Source organism: Aedes albopictus, chromosome 2 (genome assembly GCF_035046485.1).
Source record: "Aedes albopictus strain Foshan chromosome 2, AalbF5, whole genome shotgun sequence".
NCBI classification, from domain to species: Eukaryota; Metazoa; Arthropoda; class Insecta; order Diptera; family Culicidae; genus Aedes; species Aedes albopictus.
The window spans coordinates 238,352,093-238,371,641 of NC_085137.1; the positions used below are offsets into that span (position 1 = coordinate 238,352,093).

At 44.0% G+C, this 19,549-nt stretch overlaps 2 protein-coding genes across 2 annotated transcripts; both read left to right on the forward strand.

Moving 5' to 3' along the window:
• Positions 1–13,289: 13,289 nt before the first annotated feature.
• Positions 13,290–16,823, forward strand: LOC134286407 (uncharacterized). Its single transcript, XM_062848018.1, has one exon. The coding sequence runs from the start codon at positions 13,290–13,292 to the stop codon at positions 16,821–16,823; it is 3,534 nt and encodes a 1,177-aa protein (XP_062704002.1).
• Positions 16,824–16,974: 151 nt separating this feature from the next.
• Positions 16,975–18,474, forward strand: LOC134286408 (uncharacterized). Its single transcript, XM_062848019.1, has one exon. It carries the CDS (start codon positions 16,975–16,977, stop codon positions 18,472–18,474), a length of 1,500 nt encoding a protein of 499 aa, XP_062704003.1.
• The last annotated feature ends 1,075 nt before the right edge of the window (positions 18,475–19,549 follow it).

Sequence of the window (19,549 nt, forward strand, 5' to 3'; positions counted from 1 at the left end):
TACTTAAAATGCAAAATTAAATTTTCAAATTTCCCCTTAAACGCCTAAAGGTGGGCAATTTCATTCGTAATAAGTGATTTCTATAACAATAAATGACTATTTCATCATGAAATTACTTTTTTTAAACTATTTCATGTTCAGAATAACTACATAACTTCCCCACTAATGCTCTACAAAAATGTTAAAACAGAGAATTTACGGGAAGTCCTATTAGCAATCGATTGTTTAGTAGCAATGATTTCAGCCTAATTAGAAATACATTACAAATTCCTATAGGCAAAAGTAACTTTTTCCAAAAAAAATAAAAGTCCACACTCATCTCTAGACAGCTACGAACCAGATGACGTAAAAAGTTTAAGATCATTTCGACGCTTAAGAATTCCTAGCATGGATTTACAATGTACTACCCGAATGATCAATTTCACCCCGCTGATCAATTTGACCCCGGTTTACGGTAAACATGTTATTAAACAGGAGTACTTAGAAAAATCTAAGGGAGGGAGGGCAAAACTGAGCCAAATATAAGATTTTCAGGAAGGATGAACAATAGAGGGTATCAGGGAGGCTTTAAATATGTTCCGGTGACATTTAAGTCGGTTTTACTAATTTAAGGGGCTGGTATGGGGCGTTTTTATATATTGCAGGGTAGGTACCTGAAATGCCCCGAACTGCCTCGAAACCCCTTTTGAATTCATCATCACTGAAACTCACATAAAATCTACCGAGATCTGCTGAAACTTTCTTTTTTAAACTCCCACGAAAACCTCCTGAAATACATTAAAAGTCTTGAAAGCCCCCTAAGACTCCTAGAAACATCGGGTTAACCTACTGGAAGTCTCCTGAAATCTCCTGAAAGCCGTTCACACTCCCAAAAAAGCTTTGAATCGTTTTGCAACCCAACAAACATTCTTGCTGTATAAAAGTGGAACAAACCACTCTTAAGCAAATTTCAGCTTAAGAAGCTGTTTTTCAGCCACTTCTGTTTGTTGGGAATGTCTTTAAACCCCTCTAAAATCCTTCTGAATCCTCTCTGAAGCTCTTCTGAAACCTCCTGAATCCGACTGCAACCCTCGTACTTTTCTGAAAGCCCCATAATCAATTCAAACTCTTTGAACTTCCTTTCAAACTCACTTGAACCCCTCCGAAGCTCACTAGAATCCCCAGAAACTTCTTGAATTCCTTCTGAATCCTATTTAAAGTCTCATGCAATCCCCTGGGACCGCTGCAATTTCCAGGATTCCCATAAGAAACCACATATAAAACACTTTAAAATATTTCTGAAATTCACATGCAGTACCAGAATTCTCCACTGGATACACCCTGAAATACTGCAAAATTTCCCTGAAGAACCACTGGAATAACTTCGAATTTTCTCCTGCTCCACTCTTGAATCCCTCTGAAACTCCTATCTACTCACTTAAAACTAAGTATATAAAATTTCTTGATTAATTTGATAAAATAATTCAAGATGTGAGGGAATGTGAGATGCCGTATTTGAAAACATCTTTAAGGACAAACGTCTTAAAATCCCGTTCCAACAGTGTATCAGAACTTCAAATGCACAAATTTCAAGAAGCAAGCTTCAAACAATAGTGCATTTTATTATTCTGTGCTTGCTCATTTGTAATAAGCTTAAAATAAGAAGATCAGGTGCGCTGGTTTCGTTTACGAAGAAATTTGTGCGTTCAAAATCATGAGTAGGTGCCGAAGTCGGCCATTGTGGCGGCCATTTTGGGATTCTAACAAGTCTGTCCTTAAACATATGACCGAACAGTATTTAGACGTTGTTCCTGTACAGAGCAACAGTAAGTTTGAAATTTCTTCATATCAATCTTTTTATAAACATACTCATTCCCACGAACAAACAAAAAGCACGACTTCAAAGAGTTTAAATCTCGTTTTAAAATGGTCCGTTACCGACCTCTACCATATCCACCAAGCCCGATTAATTGTAATAAACTTCCATTATGTGCCTTTCGTTTCAATGCCGCCCACTCGGGAGATGATAATTTCCCTCAGTTCGCGCAGGACTTTTTGATTCTATCTCTCCGTCGTCGTCTATTGTTTCTTGAGAATCAACAACCCATCAGCGGGTTGTTACGTCGAAGCCCTCACCCCTTCCACCTTTCGTACATGTCAACGAGAGCACCCGGCTCGATGATAACCTTTCCCTATCTCTGAACGGATGACATTCCGAGTTATGGAAAATATCAAAATTGAGAGTAATCTTATTGTCTTATTGTTCTTTTTGTGTTCTATGTACATTTTCACAGCCATAAAAAGAGAACTTTTTATCTCTGATGAAGATCCAAACCGGGATCGAAACGTTTGAGCAAAAATATATTTTTCGTGAGCCAACACATAAGGCTACAAGTCAGAAAGAAAAAACCGATAAAAAGAGAGTTTTCCTTGCGAATCGACAATTTTGTATTAGCATATCGTGATATTCCATTCCCAAGGAAGTCGAGCATATGCCGTTACAAAATGATCCTTGATCAACCGAGAGTCAAACCCAACCATACCAAATACCCACGCCTTTACAGCTAAGGCTATGTGGGTCCAACTGCCTTTTGACAGTTTTAAAGGAACAAACGGATTTTGGTCAAGCCTTTTGTTGACTTCAGCACAATGGCGATATTGACATTAAAATGCGGAGAACATCTATGATGACTTTATTGATCCCTAGATTCTCAAATAAGCACTGTTGAACTTCACAGGAAGCATATGAAGTCCTTACTTTGATTTCCATGCAGTTATGTATTTCTCTTCGATATATGCACCAAAGCAGAATCGCTCCCCAGTTCCCGGAAAGGGTGGTGGCCTGACGTTGATAACGAGCAACTTAAATTAAAATCGATTCAGGAAAAGTTTTCCGATTTATCTAGCCGTCAGTTGCTGGCGCGCTTTGGCTCGTTATTGATGGTTTCGACCAGCTAGCAGCTACCCGTTTCCTGATTCCCATCGTCGAAAGCGTCGTCCCCATCTCGGAGTGCTAGGCTTCTCCTAGAGCAGCCAAGAGCAGCAGCACGACGACGGCGAACCAACAATGGAACAACGGGATCCAAGTTTCCCGTAACAATCATTAGCGAGTGGGAAAACCCATCTCCTTTGGCGTCGGTCGTCGTCACCGGGCGTCGTTTGAAGCCACCACAGCACCGCACCGTCGTCGTCACTAAAGGGGATGATCGCCTGGTGTCGACTGATGTTGTTGGTCCAGGAAAACAATCAAATGGGGGATTATTGCAGCGATGTATGAATGATTGAAGGTTCAAGCGGAGATATATTGACTGGTGGGGGAAAGTTATGCTTCCATGAGAGGTAATTTATGCTTGAATTTGATGGAACTTCTGAATAATTACCTCATTGGAAATTTTAAAGTTTGTGCAATTCGGTGATTTTGAAAACTGGTTGAAGCTTCGATTGAAATATTGCAATAGAAGCCAATTTGCGTACTAATTTCGTGCTTCGTGGATTATAAACTCTTTACCGACGAAGGATTTATACTTACTTACCTTACCGGTCAGACTATGGCGTAAGTATCCTTTGATGTACGTAGGAGTCGTCTCCATTCGACTCGATCTATGGCTTGCGTCTCCAGTTCCGCATTTTGCGAAAGGCCTGCAATCGTCCTTCACTTGCTCGCTGCGCATCAAGTCTTCTTGTTCCGGTCAGATTGGTCTCGAGAATCATTTCAATCGGGTTGCTATCCGACATCCTGATGACGTGATCCGGCCTCCAAAGCCTTCCGATTTTCGCGGTGTGGACGATAGTTTGTTTTCTCAGCAGCTGGTATAGCTCATGGTTCATTTACCTTCTCAAACTCCCGTCTTCCATCTGCACTCCGCCGTAGATGGTACGCAACACCCTTCTTACGAAAACTCCAAGGGTGCGTTTGCTTTGTGCCCATGTAGGACTACCGGTCTAATCAGCATTTTGTAGATATAATTAACTTCGTGCGACGGCGAAATTTGTTCGATCGTAGAGTACTGCGGAGTCCAAAGTAAACTCGATTTTCTGCCACAATGCAATGCGTCTCTGTATTTCTCTGCTGGTGTCGTTATTGGTGATCACTAGTGAACACAAGTACACGAATTCTTCAACCGCCTCGATTTCAGCAACGTCGAAAGACAATCGGGGTGGCTGGCAACATCATGTACTTTGTCTTCGCCACATTTTTTTTTCCTTGTTGGGGACATAATGCCACTGCGACCATTGATTTGATCTATTGTGGCTTCATCCTCTTCATTTTTTTTTATTGCCGTACTGAAAAGAACCGACACTATCAGGAGTGACTATCCTCACAGCAAATGGCGTTTGTCCCAATCAGGTACCGCGTTTCGTATGAAACTTAGTACATGTTTGGGATGAGAAGCCCAAATTTCCTGATGCCCCATTAGGCCCCTTTCCAGAAATCTTCTGCGCTTGTGATAAAGTGCAACACACTCGCACAATAAATGCTAAGACGTTTCAGTCTCTAATTTATGAAATCGACATTTATCTTCTTGCAATTTACCAATCAATTTCAGATAGTATTTGCAAGGGCAGTGGCCAGTTATTAGTCCAGTGTAAGTACTTAGGTCATTTTTGTTCAGGTCTATTAGCCTTAGTGTGTTAATGACGTCTGGTGTGATGAATCGCTTAGATTGACGAGAATCAGTTATGTTCATCCAGTTACGCTTAATTCTAAATTCTTCTAAAATCTTGAATTTCATTTTTAAGGCACTTGGAGCCAATCCAAAAAATGGCTCCGGTCCTATGAATTGAGTGGATGACCCTTGTTTTGCCAACTGATCAGCTTTTTCATTTCCTTCTATTCCGCGATGCCCAGGAACCCAATACAGATTAACCTTATTGCGACAGGACAATTGCTGCTGTAGCTTCGAGCATTCCAAGACTAGTTTCGAGGTATACACTTTGGACTTCAAAGCATTCAATGCTGCTTTGCTATCCGAACATATACAAATATTAGCATTTCTATAGCGCCTTTTGAGACATATGTCGGCACATTCCAAAATAGCATAGACTTCAGCCTGGAAGACAGTAGGCCACCTTCCCAGTGGCAATGAAACGTTGACACCAGGGCCAAAAATACCAGCCCCAACCAAATTGTCTTGTTTTGAGCCGTCAGTGTAAAAAACAGTTGAACCAGATCGAAAATCTGGCTCCCCTGTTTCCCAATCCTGACGAGTCACATCAGCAACACAAAATAGATGACCAAAAAAGTTACGCTTTATCATGTAATCTTCATTGACCAAATATACTGGGTCGATTTCGTAAGTCTTTAGTATGCTCATATGCCCTCTAAGATTATAATCATTGAGATTTAAGGACCTTCTCATACTTAGACCACTTTTAGCAGCTGTTATTTGAATACAATCATGCAATGGCAGAAGATTTAGCATTGCATCCAAAGCTTTTGATGGGGTGCTATGCATTGCCCCAGTTAGTGAAGCTGTTGCAAGCCTTTGTAGCTTGTTTAATTTTGTTTGAGTTGTAACTTGTTTGGTCTTTTCCCACCAAATAATAGAAGCATAAGTAATAATGGGTTTCACAATGGCCATATAAATCCAAAGTATCATCTTCGGCTTCAAGCCCCATTTCCTCCCAAAAGTTCTTTTACAGCCCCAGAAAGCATTTCTAGCTTTTTCTAACTGTTTTTCCACATGTTTATGCCAGCAGAGTTTACTATCAAGTACAACTCCTAAAAATTTGACATCTAGAGATAAAGATAATTCGACATCTCCTAGCTTCAGTTCCGATATAGAGATTTTTCGTCTCCTAGTGAAGGGTACAATCGTTGTTTTTGAGGGATTGATATTCAACCCTTCATTTTTGCACCAAACTAAAGTAAATCTCAATGCTTCTTGCATTCGATCGAAAACAGTATTATCAAATTTCCCACGGACAATGACAATAATGTCATCCGCAAATCCAACAACTTCAAAACCTTGATGCTGTAGTTTTGTTAGAAGGTCATCAACAATCAGGGACCAGAGGAGGGGAGATATTACTCCCCCTTGAGGACAGCCTTGTATAGCTGTTACCTTTACAACTGAATCTCCTAAATATGCTGATATTTCCCTCTTTGACAGCATTTGCTCTATCCAATCGGTTAAACTTCTCGAAAAATTACGTTTCCTCATGGCTCTTTTCATCGATGCAAAGCTAGCGTTGTCAAACGCGCCTTCGACATCTATAAAGGTTGCCAATAATAATTCCTTACTGTCAAATGTTTTTTCTATTTTAGTTACTAACGAGTGAAGCGCCGATATTGTTGATTTGCCAGTTTGATAGGCAAATTGCGCTCTATTTAATGGTTTATCTTGAAGTATATCTGATTTAATATACTCATCTATAAGTTTCTCCATGAACTTCAAAAAAATAGACGTAAGGCTTATTGGCCTAAACGATTTTGGCGACGTTTTATCTTTTTTATTTGTTTTAGGTATAAAAACAACTCGGACTTGCCTCCATTTTGTCGGAATATACCTTAATAAGAAACTGGATTTAAATAAAGTTAGTAGTATTGGAATTATTGTTAACTTGCACTTTTGGAGATGCGCAGGAAAAATTCCATCCATACCTGGACTTTTAAACGATTCAAAAGAGTCTAATGCCCATTCAATCCTAGGGCATGTGAATATATAATTAGCTAATTCGGAAGCTTCAAAGTTGGACATTTCCATTCCATTCATTGAGTTCCCAAAACAAACGTCATCTCTAGTTTGATCAGAGAGAGAAGGAAGAGATCCTGGAAAATGAGTTTTCATCATAAGTTCCAGAGTTTCTTCGGTATTTTTTGTGTAGGATCCGTCATCCTTTTTTAATGTTCCGAGACCATTGGTATGATCTTTTGAGAGAACCTTTTGAAGTCTAGCAGTTTCAGGAACACTTTCAACGCTCTCACACATGTGTCTCCAATTTTTCCACTTTGATCTTCTTATTTCTTCATTGTAGTTAGTTAAAGCTTCTCTATAGGGAGCCCAATTCGATGTAAGTTTGGCTCGATTGAACTGTTTACGAGCATTTTTCCTAAGTTTCCCCAGCCTATCATTCCACCAAGGAACGTCTCTGCTTGTGGAGCGCACTTTTGATGGACAGCTTTCGTTGAATGCTCTCGTAAGTACAGTTGTTAGGCAGTCAGCTGCCTTTTCAAGCTCAGAACATGTAGTAATTTTGTTGAAAGATAATTCATTTTGACATTCAATCTTAGAACAATAAAGATTCCAATTAGTTTTTCGAGGATCTCTAAAAGTTTCCTTTACAATGTTTCCCGCAGCGAACTCGAATAGAATTTGCCTATGATCCGATAATGATATTTCATCAGATACTTTCCAATTTGCTATGTTACCCGAAAGTGTAGAACTACAAAGAGTTAAGTCCAACACTTCTTCCCTTACAGCATTAATAAATGTAGGTGTATTACCTTTGTTACATATGTCAATGTCGTTTTGAGATACAAAATCAAAAAGAGACTCACCTCTACTGTTGATTCCTGTACTACTCCAAATAGTATGGTGGGCGTTTGCGTCACATCCGATGATGAACCCCTTATTTTGACTTCTACAATGGGATACGAATGCTGCAACTTCCGGAGGAGGTACTTCCTCAACGTCACCAGGAAAATAGGCCGACGCAACATAAATTATCGTTTTTCCTTTTGTGGTTGGCACCTCTAGCGAAATTGCAACAATATCCCTTCCGATGAATTCTGTAATGGGTGTGTATTGAGCATTACTGCTTATTAGAATGGCAGCTCTTGGAGTGAGCTGGAGTGTCATCAAAAACTAACTTACATCCCGTTGTGTGTAATTCTAATATTTTGTGGTTTCTTGTCCATGGCTCTTGTAAAAGCGCCACGTCCAGTTTGCCCCTTGTAAACGTCTTACTTAAAACTGCTGAAGCTCCCTTTGCATGATGAAGGTTTTCTTGAATAAATTTTATGCTTCTTTGAGTCATTTTGCTTCTACACATTAATGACTGATCCGATTCGCATGGCTTCACTCTTTAGTCGGATGTACGTTTCCGCCATCGTCTCTAATTTACGAGCTATAATATCAATATCATCGGCGAAACCAAGCAGCTGAACAGACTTCGTAAAAATCGTCCCACTCGTGTTTATGCCCGCTCTCCTTATCAAACCCTCTAACGCAATGTTTAACATCAAGCACGAAAGACCATCACCTTGCCGGAATCCTCTGCGAGATTCGAAGGGACTCGAGAGTGTCCCTGATACACGAACTACGCACATCACTCGATCCATCGACTCCTCGATTAATTGAATCATCCGTATTCGTGCACAATCTGCGGAAGCTGGTCTCAATCGATTGTATCATATGCCGATTTGAAATCGATGAACAAGTGATGTGTGAGCACGTTGTATTCGCGGCACATCTGAAACACCTGGCGAATGACGAATATCTGGTCCGTTGTAGCGCGTTCACCCATGAATCCAGCCTGATATTGACCCACGAGCTCTCTTGCAATCGGTGATAGGCGGCGGCATAAAATTTGAAGAAGCATCTTGTAGGCAGCACTCAGTAATAGGATCGCGCGTTAGCTCCCGCAATCCAACTTGTCGCCCTTTTTGTAGAGTAGGCACACGATACCTTCCATCCATTCCTCTGGTAATACTTCCTCTTCCCAAATCTTGTGTAATGACCCAGTGTAGTGCTCTCACCAGTGCTTCTCTGCCGTGTTTTTGTAACTCGCTTGATAGTTGATCTGCTCCAGCGGCTTTGTTGTTTTTCAACCGGCTAACCTCCTCTTCTCTTGGAGTTTAGGGGCTGGAAATCTTGCGTCCTGCGCACGTACTTCACGTAACGATAAAGGAGGAGGGAGAGGGTCTAAAATTGTCAAATTTTGCGTTACGTAATATTTTAATGAACCTTAAATAGGACCCTGGGCGGATATGGGTGTGTTGCACTCAGCGAAGTAAAGTAACGAAAAACATCATAATACCTCGTGCATACCATCCATCACTGAATAGTATGGATGTCATCAAAATACATTATGGAAATTGTCGCTGGTTTTGATTAATTTCATAAGATATGCTTATTAAAATGATACAGATTGGAATCGATTCATAAAAATCTTAAGTTAATTAAGCTGAGCGTGCAATCAGGCGGTGCATGGTGAAGGTGCAGCGCAGCGTATGTTTGAAAATAGCAGTCGCCAACCGATGAGCCCATACAGCCGATGCGGTAAGCGCACGGGTACTCAGCATGATCTTGCTGAGGTTCGATTCCCTGTCGATCTCAGAACTTATTAAAATGGAAATTTCCTTGATAGCATTGGGGCATTGAGTATCTTTGTGTCTGCCACATGATACACATTCGAAATGGTCATTGGCAGAGGAAGCCCTCAGTTGATAACTTTGAAAGAGCTCAAACAACATTACGCTGAAAAGCAGGCTCTTTCCCAGTTAGGGTATTACGCCAAGGAGGAGAAGAATGGTGTATCAAACTATTAATGCTTGCAAAATAATATAAGCGGTGAATCAAATAAAACACAAAAAAGGGGATTGTCTCTAATAGAGCAATTTGAATAAAATGGATCCAACATCAATTACCTATGCACGTTTTATGACAAAATCGTTCAAATTATCCTAAGTTATAACCCATTCAACGCAGAATGCCATCCAAACAAATCACCGGCGGCATTCGGGAATCGGAGCAGCAACGATAATTACCCGTGGTCCCAGTGCACTCTTTATCGTTTATCCCCTCTTGATCCGACCGACCCAATTACCGCCCATAGTCAAACAATTGTCCGTACGCATGGCAGACACAATAGCTTCATTGTTGCAGAAAATGGTTTATCATTTTATGAGCTTTAAATTGAAACGACCATGTGCCAACAACATCAACGAAAGCACCACCGACTCTCTCGACCAAGGGTAAAGTGAAGAATAGTGAGACCAATTCATTCACTCAACTTTATAGCGCATTTCGTTAAGCTACTTACCTGATGAACTGGAAAGTCTTTTGCACCACAACTCTCGACTTACACCAGCATCATCATCAACATCATCATCATTACCGCTGTCGTCACCGTGGCCCAAGAAAAATGCACACACAGGTGTAAGTACAGAAAATGAAATTAAATTTCACTGCCTAACCTTGTCGCCTGCGTGTCTCTGCCGTCTTCTGGCTCGAGCCATTTTCCCCCCTTCGCGTGGCGAGGTCTGTTCTACTTTGTTTTCAAGAATCGTAACTTTGTGTGGACGACCCCGGCGGCATGAGTCAAGAGCACCTGCCGCAGCAGCGGACCGGTAACGACGACATCAAGCTCTGATTTCCACGCTCGAATTTTCCTCCTCTTTTCGCTCTTCACTGACTAGTACTGGCTGGCACTGCTGGTGTGGAGTTGCCTCCCCCCGGGGGCAAACAGCTGTAGGTATGTGGCAGACAATGGCCGGTTCCTCTCCATACCAGCCACGTTTTCTCACTTTTATTCGCGTTCTCAGGCTCATTAGTGGTCGTGTGATGTCGTCGCGGTGCTTTGAGCCGATTGTCACACGGAAATTTATACTGCTTCTTCAGATCTTTTGTTGCATTGGAGCGAACAAACTGCTTTTCAAAGCATGTCTAGGAAAATCAGATAAATTAATTAAGGGGAAAGTCAGGAACAATTGCAGCTAAACAATTGTGCACACATAGTAATTAATTAAAAACGGAAAGTGAAATGTTTGAGATGGAAAGTCAAATCGAATGGTAAGGGTGAAATTAGTAATGAACGCAATCTAAAATTGATTTTTATGAAGATTATAGGCATAAAATGTGTTCAAAAATATGATTATTATAAGTAGGTTACAAAAGGGCCCATATAGCCGAGGCGGTAAACGCACGGGTATTCAGCATGACCATGCTGAGGGTGACGGGTTCGATTCCCGGTCGGTCCAGGATCTTTTCGTAAAGGAAATTTCCTTGACTTCCTTGGGCATAGAGTATCTTCGTGCCTGCCACACGATATACACATGCAAAATGGTCATTGGCAGAGGAAGCTCTCAGTTAATAACTGTGGAAGTGCTCATAGAACACTAAGCTGAGAAGTAGGCTTTGTCCCAGGAGGACGTTACGCCAAGAAGAGGAGAGGAGGAAGTAGGTTACAAAATGATGATTCGACAACCTGGGAAACACCATCTAACACAGTTATGGTCCTTATAAATTCCTATCTTATGCTTCCACGAGTCAGTCGATTATAAAGACTGCCAACAAAGTTTTGTGCTTAGGTGGTTGTTAGGAATAAATAACCCTCAACCGTTTGTCCATCGTTAGAATTACAAACAGCTTCACTGTACTTGAACTTGAATACCAATACCCGCACAACGTGCAATATAGTTATACCATTGTTTTGCACTATCCATTCGTCAACAGTAATTGCAATCGCGCACATGCTAGACAGTTTAAAGATAAATTCTACTTCTATATTAAACGTATTACTATTCTATTGTATCGGAGATATATTTGTTGCTGAATGTTATGTTATGCGGAGACTAAATCTTCGAGCTAACTTTCGAGTCAAAAATCGGGTTTGCTTCGGAGAATCCGAATTTTCTGAAACAAATTCTCGAAGATTTACCCTTTGAACCATGTCGCGAAGGTCAGACATTCGCCAGACGAGGTCTCAGGCGAGGGCTTTGCGGGAACAGCAAATTAACCTCCAAGGCGGCATGGAACAATCGACCCATTCATCAGCAGAAAATCGCAACGTGGCGGCAGCCACTGTACGAGCAGATGCCTTTGACTGCGGTAAATGTGATCGGCTAAACAATGCCGAGCCAATGATATCGTGCCAAGATTGTCAAGTGTACTATCATCTTGCGTGTGCCAATGCGACTGCTGAAACGGTTCAAGGGAGACCGTTCGTGTGTTCGTCTTGTGCCCGACTGCCATTTCTCCCCCCAGCGCGATCAATGTCCGGTCGTTTGAGTTCGTCCAGTGCACGACAAGCTCGTATAGCCCGTGAGCTACAGCGGCTGGAGGAGGAGAGGCAATTGGAGGAAGAAATCCAACGGGAACAGATCGAACAGGAAAAATCGCTGGCAGAAAGATCTAGGAGGGAAAAGCTTGAGCGACAGCGGCAGTTCATTGCGCGAAAGTATGACCTGCTGAGCCAAGCGGACGCCGACGAAGATGATGGGAGCAATTCTGGCAGCGACAATCGGAATAGCAGAGTTGAAAGCTGGGTAAGAGCGCAAGGCGCAGCAGTGGCCGGTCCTTCCGAGGTCGTAGTAAATGTTACGGATTCCATTCAGCGACCGTCTGATTCATCCGCCGGTAACATTCCCGCCGTAAACTTGCAATCAACCCCGCTGACCCAGAAGAAAGCAACTGGTGCAAATACCAATCATGCGCCGAGCCTAGCGGACCAGCTAGCTGCGGCCATCGATGTCGAGACCACTGGCAGCATAACGATCGGAGACACGGTCGACAATGAGGAAGAAGGCGCAGTCGGTATCGACGGGACGTTGTCTCGACGCAGCGCTTACCACCCGATTTCACCGGTGAACACTCGGATGTACGACCAAGTTTTGGAGGAGCCAAACCCAGTCAAACCGACAACTGGGGCAGTGCCGAAGGTAGTACGAAGCACAACGTTATTTGAGAGGTGGCGGTCAGAAACCGCAAGCCTACGAAAGTGTACGGAACTGGAGTCGGAGCATAGGAAGGAGAACGATCTTCGACGGAAGCGCGAATTGGAGCTTACCAACCAACTGAAGCAGATGGAGATCCAGCGGCGAGATGAACAGCAAATCCGACGAGCGATGGAAGAAGAATTTCAGCAGCGGGAGCGTGACCAAGCGCTGATAGAAGAACGGAAGCAACGGGAGTTGGCCGCAGTTCAGGACGAATTGCATCGACTGCGGGAAATCGAACAGCAGTTTCTGAAGCAAAGGGAACAGCAGCCAACCAGTTTACGTATTGGTGATCCGGAACGGGCGTCGTTCTGGAGATCATCACCAACCAGCAGCGACGATCAACGAGCAGCTACCGATGCGCCACACTGTGAACGTAGGTAACGCCCCCACAGCCCATTGTACCATCATGCCACCGGTGAGTAACCACAACGTTTTTCCAAACCATTTACACAATATGCCAATAAATACTAGCCCCTCGTATTCGTACCACTCTTTCAATCAAAACTGCCCCCCATCGCCCATTTGTACGCCTATCGGTGGTCGCAGCCACTACAATGTGCCAGAAAGTCCACTGTCTATTCCCCCCCATGTTGCGTATAGTGAACAAAATCGTCCGTTTCCGAATTCGTTTGTTATGAATGCGCCGATGCCGAACAACAGACTTCAACCGATGGAACATGGTCCATCATCGCACCAGCTGGCTACCAGACAAGTAGTATCGAAAGAGTTGCCTGTATTCACTGGAGATCCTGTGGATTGGCCACTCTTCTGCAGCAGCTATCAGCATTCCACTCAGGCGTGTGGTTATTCCCATTCGGAGAATCTGCTCCGTTTACAAAAAAGCCTCAAGGGTAGAGCCAGGGAAGCGGTCAGCAGCTTTCTACTTCACCCTTCCACAGTACCGCAAGTGATTTCTACGCTGCAAACGCTGTTCGGCAGGCCTGAACACATCATCCACAACATGATTTCCAAAGTCCGCGAAATTCCTGCTCCAAGGGCGGACCGGCTCGAAACGCTTGTGAATTTCGGTCTTGCAGTACAAAATCTTTGTGGACATCTCAAGGCTATTGGACTGGAGCAGCATTTGTCAAATCCCATGCTGTTACAAGAACTTGTCGACAAGCTACCGGCTAACGTCAAACTTAGTTGGGCCCTACACCAGGAGCAGATACCAGCGGTAAACCTCAGCGAGTTCGGTGAATACATGGGAAAAATTGTATCCGCCACTAGCAGTGTGACCTGTTTCAGTGCATTCCCGCAGAAGCCATCCAAGGAAGGACGAGTCAAGGAAAAGGCATATGTGAACGCACACTCATCATCGATCGAAGGCAACAGCGAAAACCGGTCCAGCGACTGGAGGGCTCCATCAAAATCAACGAGACCGTTGGACAAGCAGGTGTCTACCAACAAAGCGTGTCCAGCCTGTGGGGCTACAAATCATCAAGCTGCAGGATGCCCGTCCTTCAAAAGACTTTCTGTCGACGATCGGTGGAAAATAGTGAAGGAAAACCAGCTATGCCGTCGCTGTCTAATACCACACACGCGATGGCCCTGCAAGGGAGAAATATGCGGGATCGGCGGCTGCCAGAAGAAACATAATCGTCTGCTGCATTCCAACAACCCGCCGGCGGAAGGACTTCCAAACCCGACAAACGCAACGGTTACGGTTCACCGGTCGATCAGCACATCCACATTGTTCCGAGTTGTACCGGTAACCCTATATGGAAAGAATGGTCAGGTGAACACATTAGCGTTTCTAGATGACGGTTCGTCTATTACGATGATCGAGCGATCGTTGATTGATGAACTCGGCGAGGATGGGCCAGCGGAATCCTTGTGCATCCAATGGACAGGAGGCGTAACAAAGCAGATTACGGATACAAACCGAGTTCAACTCCAAATATCAGCAGTGGGTAGCAGCCAACGGTACAAGCTTAACGAAGTGTACACTGTGGATAACCTGGGGCTACCAGAGCAGTCGTTGGATTTCAGCGAGATGTCGATGCGGTTCAAACACTTGGGTGGCTTGCCTGTAACGAGTTTTGGCGCTGCCGTGCCAGGCGTGCTGATAGGTTTATCAAACACACACTTGTTGGCTACGCTGAAACTGCGGGAAGGACGATCTCAGGAGCCCATAGCGACGAAAACCCGAATCGGTTGGTCTATCTACGGATGTCAGCGCGATAAAGTAGACGTTATGCATCACCGACTGTTGCACATCTGTGCTAAGCCAACGAATGAGGATTTGCATGATTACGTCCAGAGTTTCTTTACCGTAGAAAGTCTTGGTGTAGCGTTGGTACCCCAAGTCGAAGGAGCTGATGAGCAGCGAGCCCGCAGAATTCTGGAAGAAACCACGAAGCGAACGAGTAGCGGCAGATTCCAGACAGGACTTCTATGGAAACACGATGAATTGGAGTTTCCGGACAGTCGCCCGTTAGCAGAAAAACGATTGAGGTGTTTGGAGAGACGGCTGTTGAAGGACCCTGAACTCTACACGAACGTCCGCCAACAAATGTCGGACTACCAGGAGAAGGGCTATGCCCACAAGGCAACCGTTGAAGAGCTACGTAGCCTAGATCCACGTCGGACATGGTATCTTCCCCTTGGCGTAGTCCTTAATCCCAGGAAACCTGGTAAGGTGCGGGTGATCTGGGACGCCGCCGCAAAGGTTCAAGGCATTTCATTGAACTCCATGTTGTTAAAAGGTCCGGACCAAATGACTTCGCTTCTTTCCGTGCTTTTTCAATACCGTGAACGAGAGGTGGCCATTTCTGGAGACATTAAAGAAATGTTTCACCAGCTCTTGATTCGAGAAGAAGATCGATGCGCGCTACTGTTTCTGTGGAGAGATTCCCCGGAAATGCCAGTCGAGGTCATGGTAATGAATGTTGCAGTCTTCGGTGCGTCATGTTCTCCGGCACAATCTCTTTTTGTAATGAATTTGAATGCAACGGAACACGAAGCAGGATATCCAAGGGCAGCAGCAGCAATCAAACACCGGCACTATGTGGACGACTATCTGGACAGCGTTGATACCGAAGAGGAGGCTGTTGATTTAGCTTTGGAAGTAGCGGAAGTCCACTCGAAAGCCGGATTCAACATCAGAAACTGGCTGTCAAACAAGAAAGCAGTGCTCGACCAGATAGGTGAAGTGAACCCCGGATCCGTTAAGTGTTTCGCTACAGACAAGGAAACGGGTGCAGAAAGACTACTTGGGATGATTTGGAAGCCAGACGAAGACGTTTTTTCGTTTTCATTGAGCTTCCGCGAAGATTTGCAACAGCTAGTGGCAGGAGATGTAATTCCGACCAAAAGGGACATGCTTAAAGTTACGATGAGCATCTATGATCCTCTGGGTATCGTGGCAGCCTTCGTTATCCATGGGAAGGTACTTGTCCAGGACGTCTGGAGGACAAAAATCGATTGGGACGAGAAGGTTCCCTGGGATATTTTCTTACGCTGGAAACAGTGGCTTGCTGTACTCCGAATGATGAATACAGTTAAAGTTCCTCGCTGTTATTTCCCAGGATACAGCACCGATTGCTACAACTCTCTAGACTTGCACGTCTTTGTTGACGCTAGCGAGGAAGCCTACGCAGCAGTAGCGTATTTTCGCGTCATCGACAATGGTTGTGTTCGGTGCTCCTTGGTATCATCGAAGACAAAAGTAGCTCCACTGCAACCTCTTTCCATCCCACGCCTGGAATTGTCCGCAGCAGTAATTGGCGCACGTTTACGGAAGACGATTGAAGAGAAACATTCTCTGAAAGTACGTCGCACAGTTTTCTGGAGCGATTCGTCAACGGTCATCGCATGGATTAGGTCCGATGCGCGTCGCTATCGACAGTTCGTGGCATTTCGGGTCAACGAAATACTCAGTCTATCGTCGGTTCAAGAGTGGCGCTGGGTGCCCACAAAACTGAACGTGGCCGATGAAGCCACAAAGTGGGGTAAAGGCCCTTCCTTTGATCCGAACAGCCGATGGTATCACGGGCCAGATTTCCTATACGACAACGAACTGGAATGGCCGAAAGACTGTCGATCCGATACCAACACTACAGTGGAAGAACTTCGGCCAGCCTATGTCTGCAAGCATCTTGTCATCGAACCAGTGGTGATGTTAGACCGTTTCTCTCGCTGGGAGCGACTACTGCCCCAAGCAACACACATGTTATAATAGAGTTACGACAGCGCAAGTTTTGGTTGTATATAAGTTTATTTAACGTAATTCTAACATTGTGTTGAAATAACGTAAATTAAACTTCTATACAACCAAAACTTGCGCTGTCGTTACTATTATATAACATGTGTGTTACTTGGGGCGAAGTATGGCGTACGTTGTGCGATTCATCGACAACAGTATCTTGAAGCACAGAAAGCAACCTTTACATCTAGGTGCACTGACTAGGGATGAACTCCAGAAGGCGGAAAGGTGCTTGTGGAGAATTGCACAGGGCGACGGGTTTCCGGATGAAGTAGCGGTGTTCAAACACAACCTTCAGTCATCTCAACGGCGGAATCTAGAACGAGACAGCCCACTAATCAAACTCACGCCAGCGATAGACGACTTCAACGTGCTGCGAGTGGACGGCCGCATTCAGGAAGCTGACTTCGTTGATTATGACGCCAGAAATCCAATCATCCTGCCAAGAGGACATCGTGTGACTGATCTGCTTTTGGACTGGTACCACCGAAAGTACCAGCACGCAAACGACGAAACGGTGGTGAACGAGGTCAGGCAGCGTTTCTACATACCAAGGCTGAGAGTACAGGTCCGTCTGACGAGAAAACAGTGTGGATGGTGTAGAGTGTATAAAGCAGTCCCAACCGTACCAAGAATGGGACCGCTGCCGAAAGCTAGGCTGATGCCATTCTGTAGGCCATTCACCATGGTTGGAATTGACTATTTCGGACCTTATACCATACGATCACCGACAGGAAGAAGTACGATAAAGCGGTGGGTTGTGTTATTCACCTGCTTAACCGTCAGAGCAGTGCACGTAGAGATTGCAGCCAACCTATCGACGGACTCCTGCAAGAAAGCAATTCGTCGGTTCATCGGGCGCAGAGGTGCCCCACGTGAGATCTATACGGACAACGGTACCAATTTTGTTGGTGCGAGCAGAGAGTTGGCAGCGGAAATACGGATGATCAACGAGGAGATTGGCAGCACTTTCACTGACACACAAACACAATGGCTGTTCAACCCACCGTCAGCGCCGCACATGGGAGGATGCTGGGAGAGGATGGTGCGGTCAGTCAAAACCGCCTTAGGAGCCATTCCTACCGTGCGCATCCTGGACGAGGAATCGTTTGGCACCGTGCTCGTCGAAGCGGAGTCTATGGTCAACTCTAGACCTCTGACCTTCATTCCAATAGAAACAGCTGCGCACGAATCCTTGACGCCAAACCACTTCCTTCTTCTGAGCTCTACAGGAGTGCGACAACCAGTCAAGAGCTCTGTGGACGAAAAAGCTGCAATCCGCAATAGCTGGAACTTGATTCAGAACACCCTGGATGGATTCTGGCGGCGATGGGTTGAGGAATATCTTCCGACCATTACGAGAAGAACTAAATGGTTCGATGATGTCAAGCCTATACAAGAGGGTGCGCTAGTAGTTGTGGTTGATGGGAGTATTAGGAACCGGTGGCAAAGAGGGCGAGTGGTACGAACATATCCAGGTAGAGATGGTACTGTACGAAGGGCAGATGTTCAGACCTCCAGCGGAATCCTTCGACGTCCAGTCGTAAAATTGGCCGTGCTTGACGTGGATGCAGAATGTGACACCGAAGCAATTGCTCTGGTGACACGAGGGGCGGAATGTTAGGAATAAATAACCCTCAACCGTTTGTCCATCGTTAGAATTACAAACAGCTTCACTGTACTTGAACTTGAATACCAATACCCGCACAACGTGCAATATAGTTATACCATTGTTTTGCACTATCCATTCGTCAACAGTAATTGCAATCGCGCACATGCTAGACAGTTTAAAGATAAATTCTACTTCTATATTAAACGTATTACTATTCTATTGTATCGGAGATATATTTGTTGCTGAATGTTATGTTATGCGGAGACTAAATCTTCGAGCTAACTTTCGAGTCAAAAATCGGGTTTGCTTCGGAGAATCCGAATCTTCTGAAACAGTGGTAATGCATCCTAGGCACAGTAGTACATCTCAACATACTTTCCTTACTTCCAACTTAAAACCCCAAGAAATATCAAACTTTTCAGCACACTCTCTAAAGAAACAACTTCAAGTGGTCAATGTTCCCAGTAATCCGTCCTAAAAGAAGATTTAGGTTTTAGAAAAACAGAATAACAACACTTACCTTTACTAATAAACTGCATCGTTGAATTGATTGAAAATCAATTTCATTCACTTTGTACGGTCAAAACTTGCACGCGCTGTGAGTGAATATCAAAGAAAACGGCTAAAAATCTGCTTCACTTAACCTCTTCTGATAAGAATCAAACTTAGCTATCAAACGATTATTTACATGAAAACTACACTGGACCAAAACACAACGGAAACCCCATTTGATTCATTTTGTGTTTTTCCACTTATGATCAGGTTTCGATATGGTTTACTCCAATGTGTACGGGGGGAAGAAACACTACTGTTGCAAATATCTTGACACAGTGAAATGATGACGTTCTCAATGAAACTATTCCAGTGTATTAAAGCCAAGCGTGGAAAAGATTTTTAGTAAAAACAAATAAAATAAAAATGAGATCAATAAATGTAATAAAAAATGTAATTTATATCACATATATCAAGGATCAACGTACAAAGCATCGCACAGGATGTTTAGAAGAAAATATTCAGCATTTCCTTTTGTTAATTCCACATGAATTTCTTCTTGAATTTGTTTCAGGTTCCATCTTGTACCTAACCT

Coding starts and splice junctions, on each gene's coding strand:
- LOC134286408 (XM_062848019.1), top strand. CDS start 16,975: ATGGCGTACGTTGTGCGATTCATCGACAACAGTATCTTGAAGCACAGA.
- LOC134286407 (XM_062848018.1), top strand. CDS start 13,290: ATGCCGAACAACAGACTTCAACCGATGGAACATGGTCCATCATCGCAC.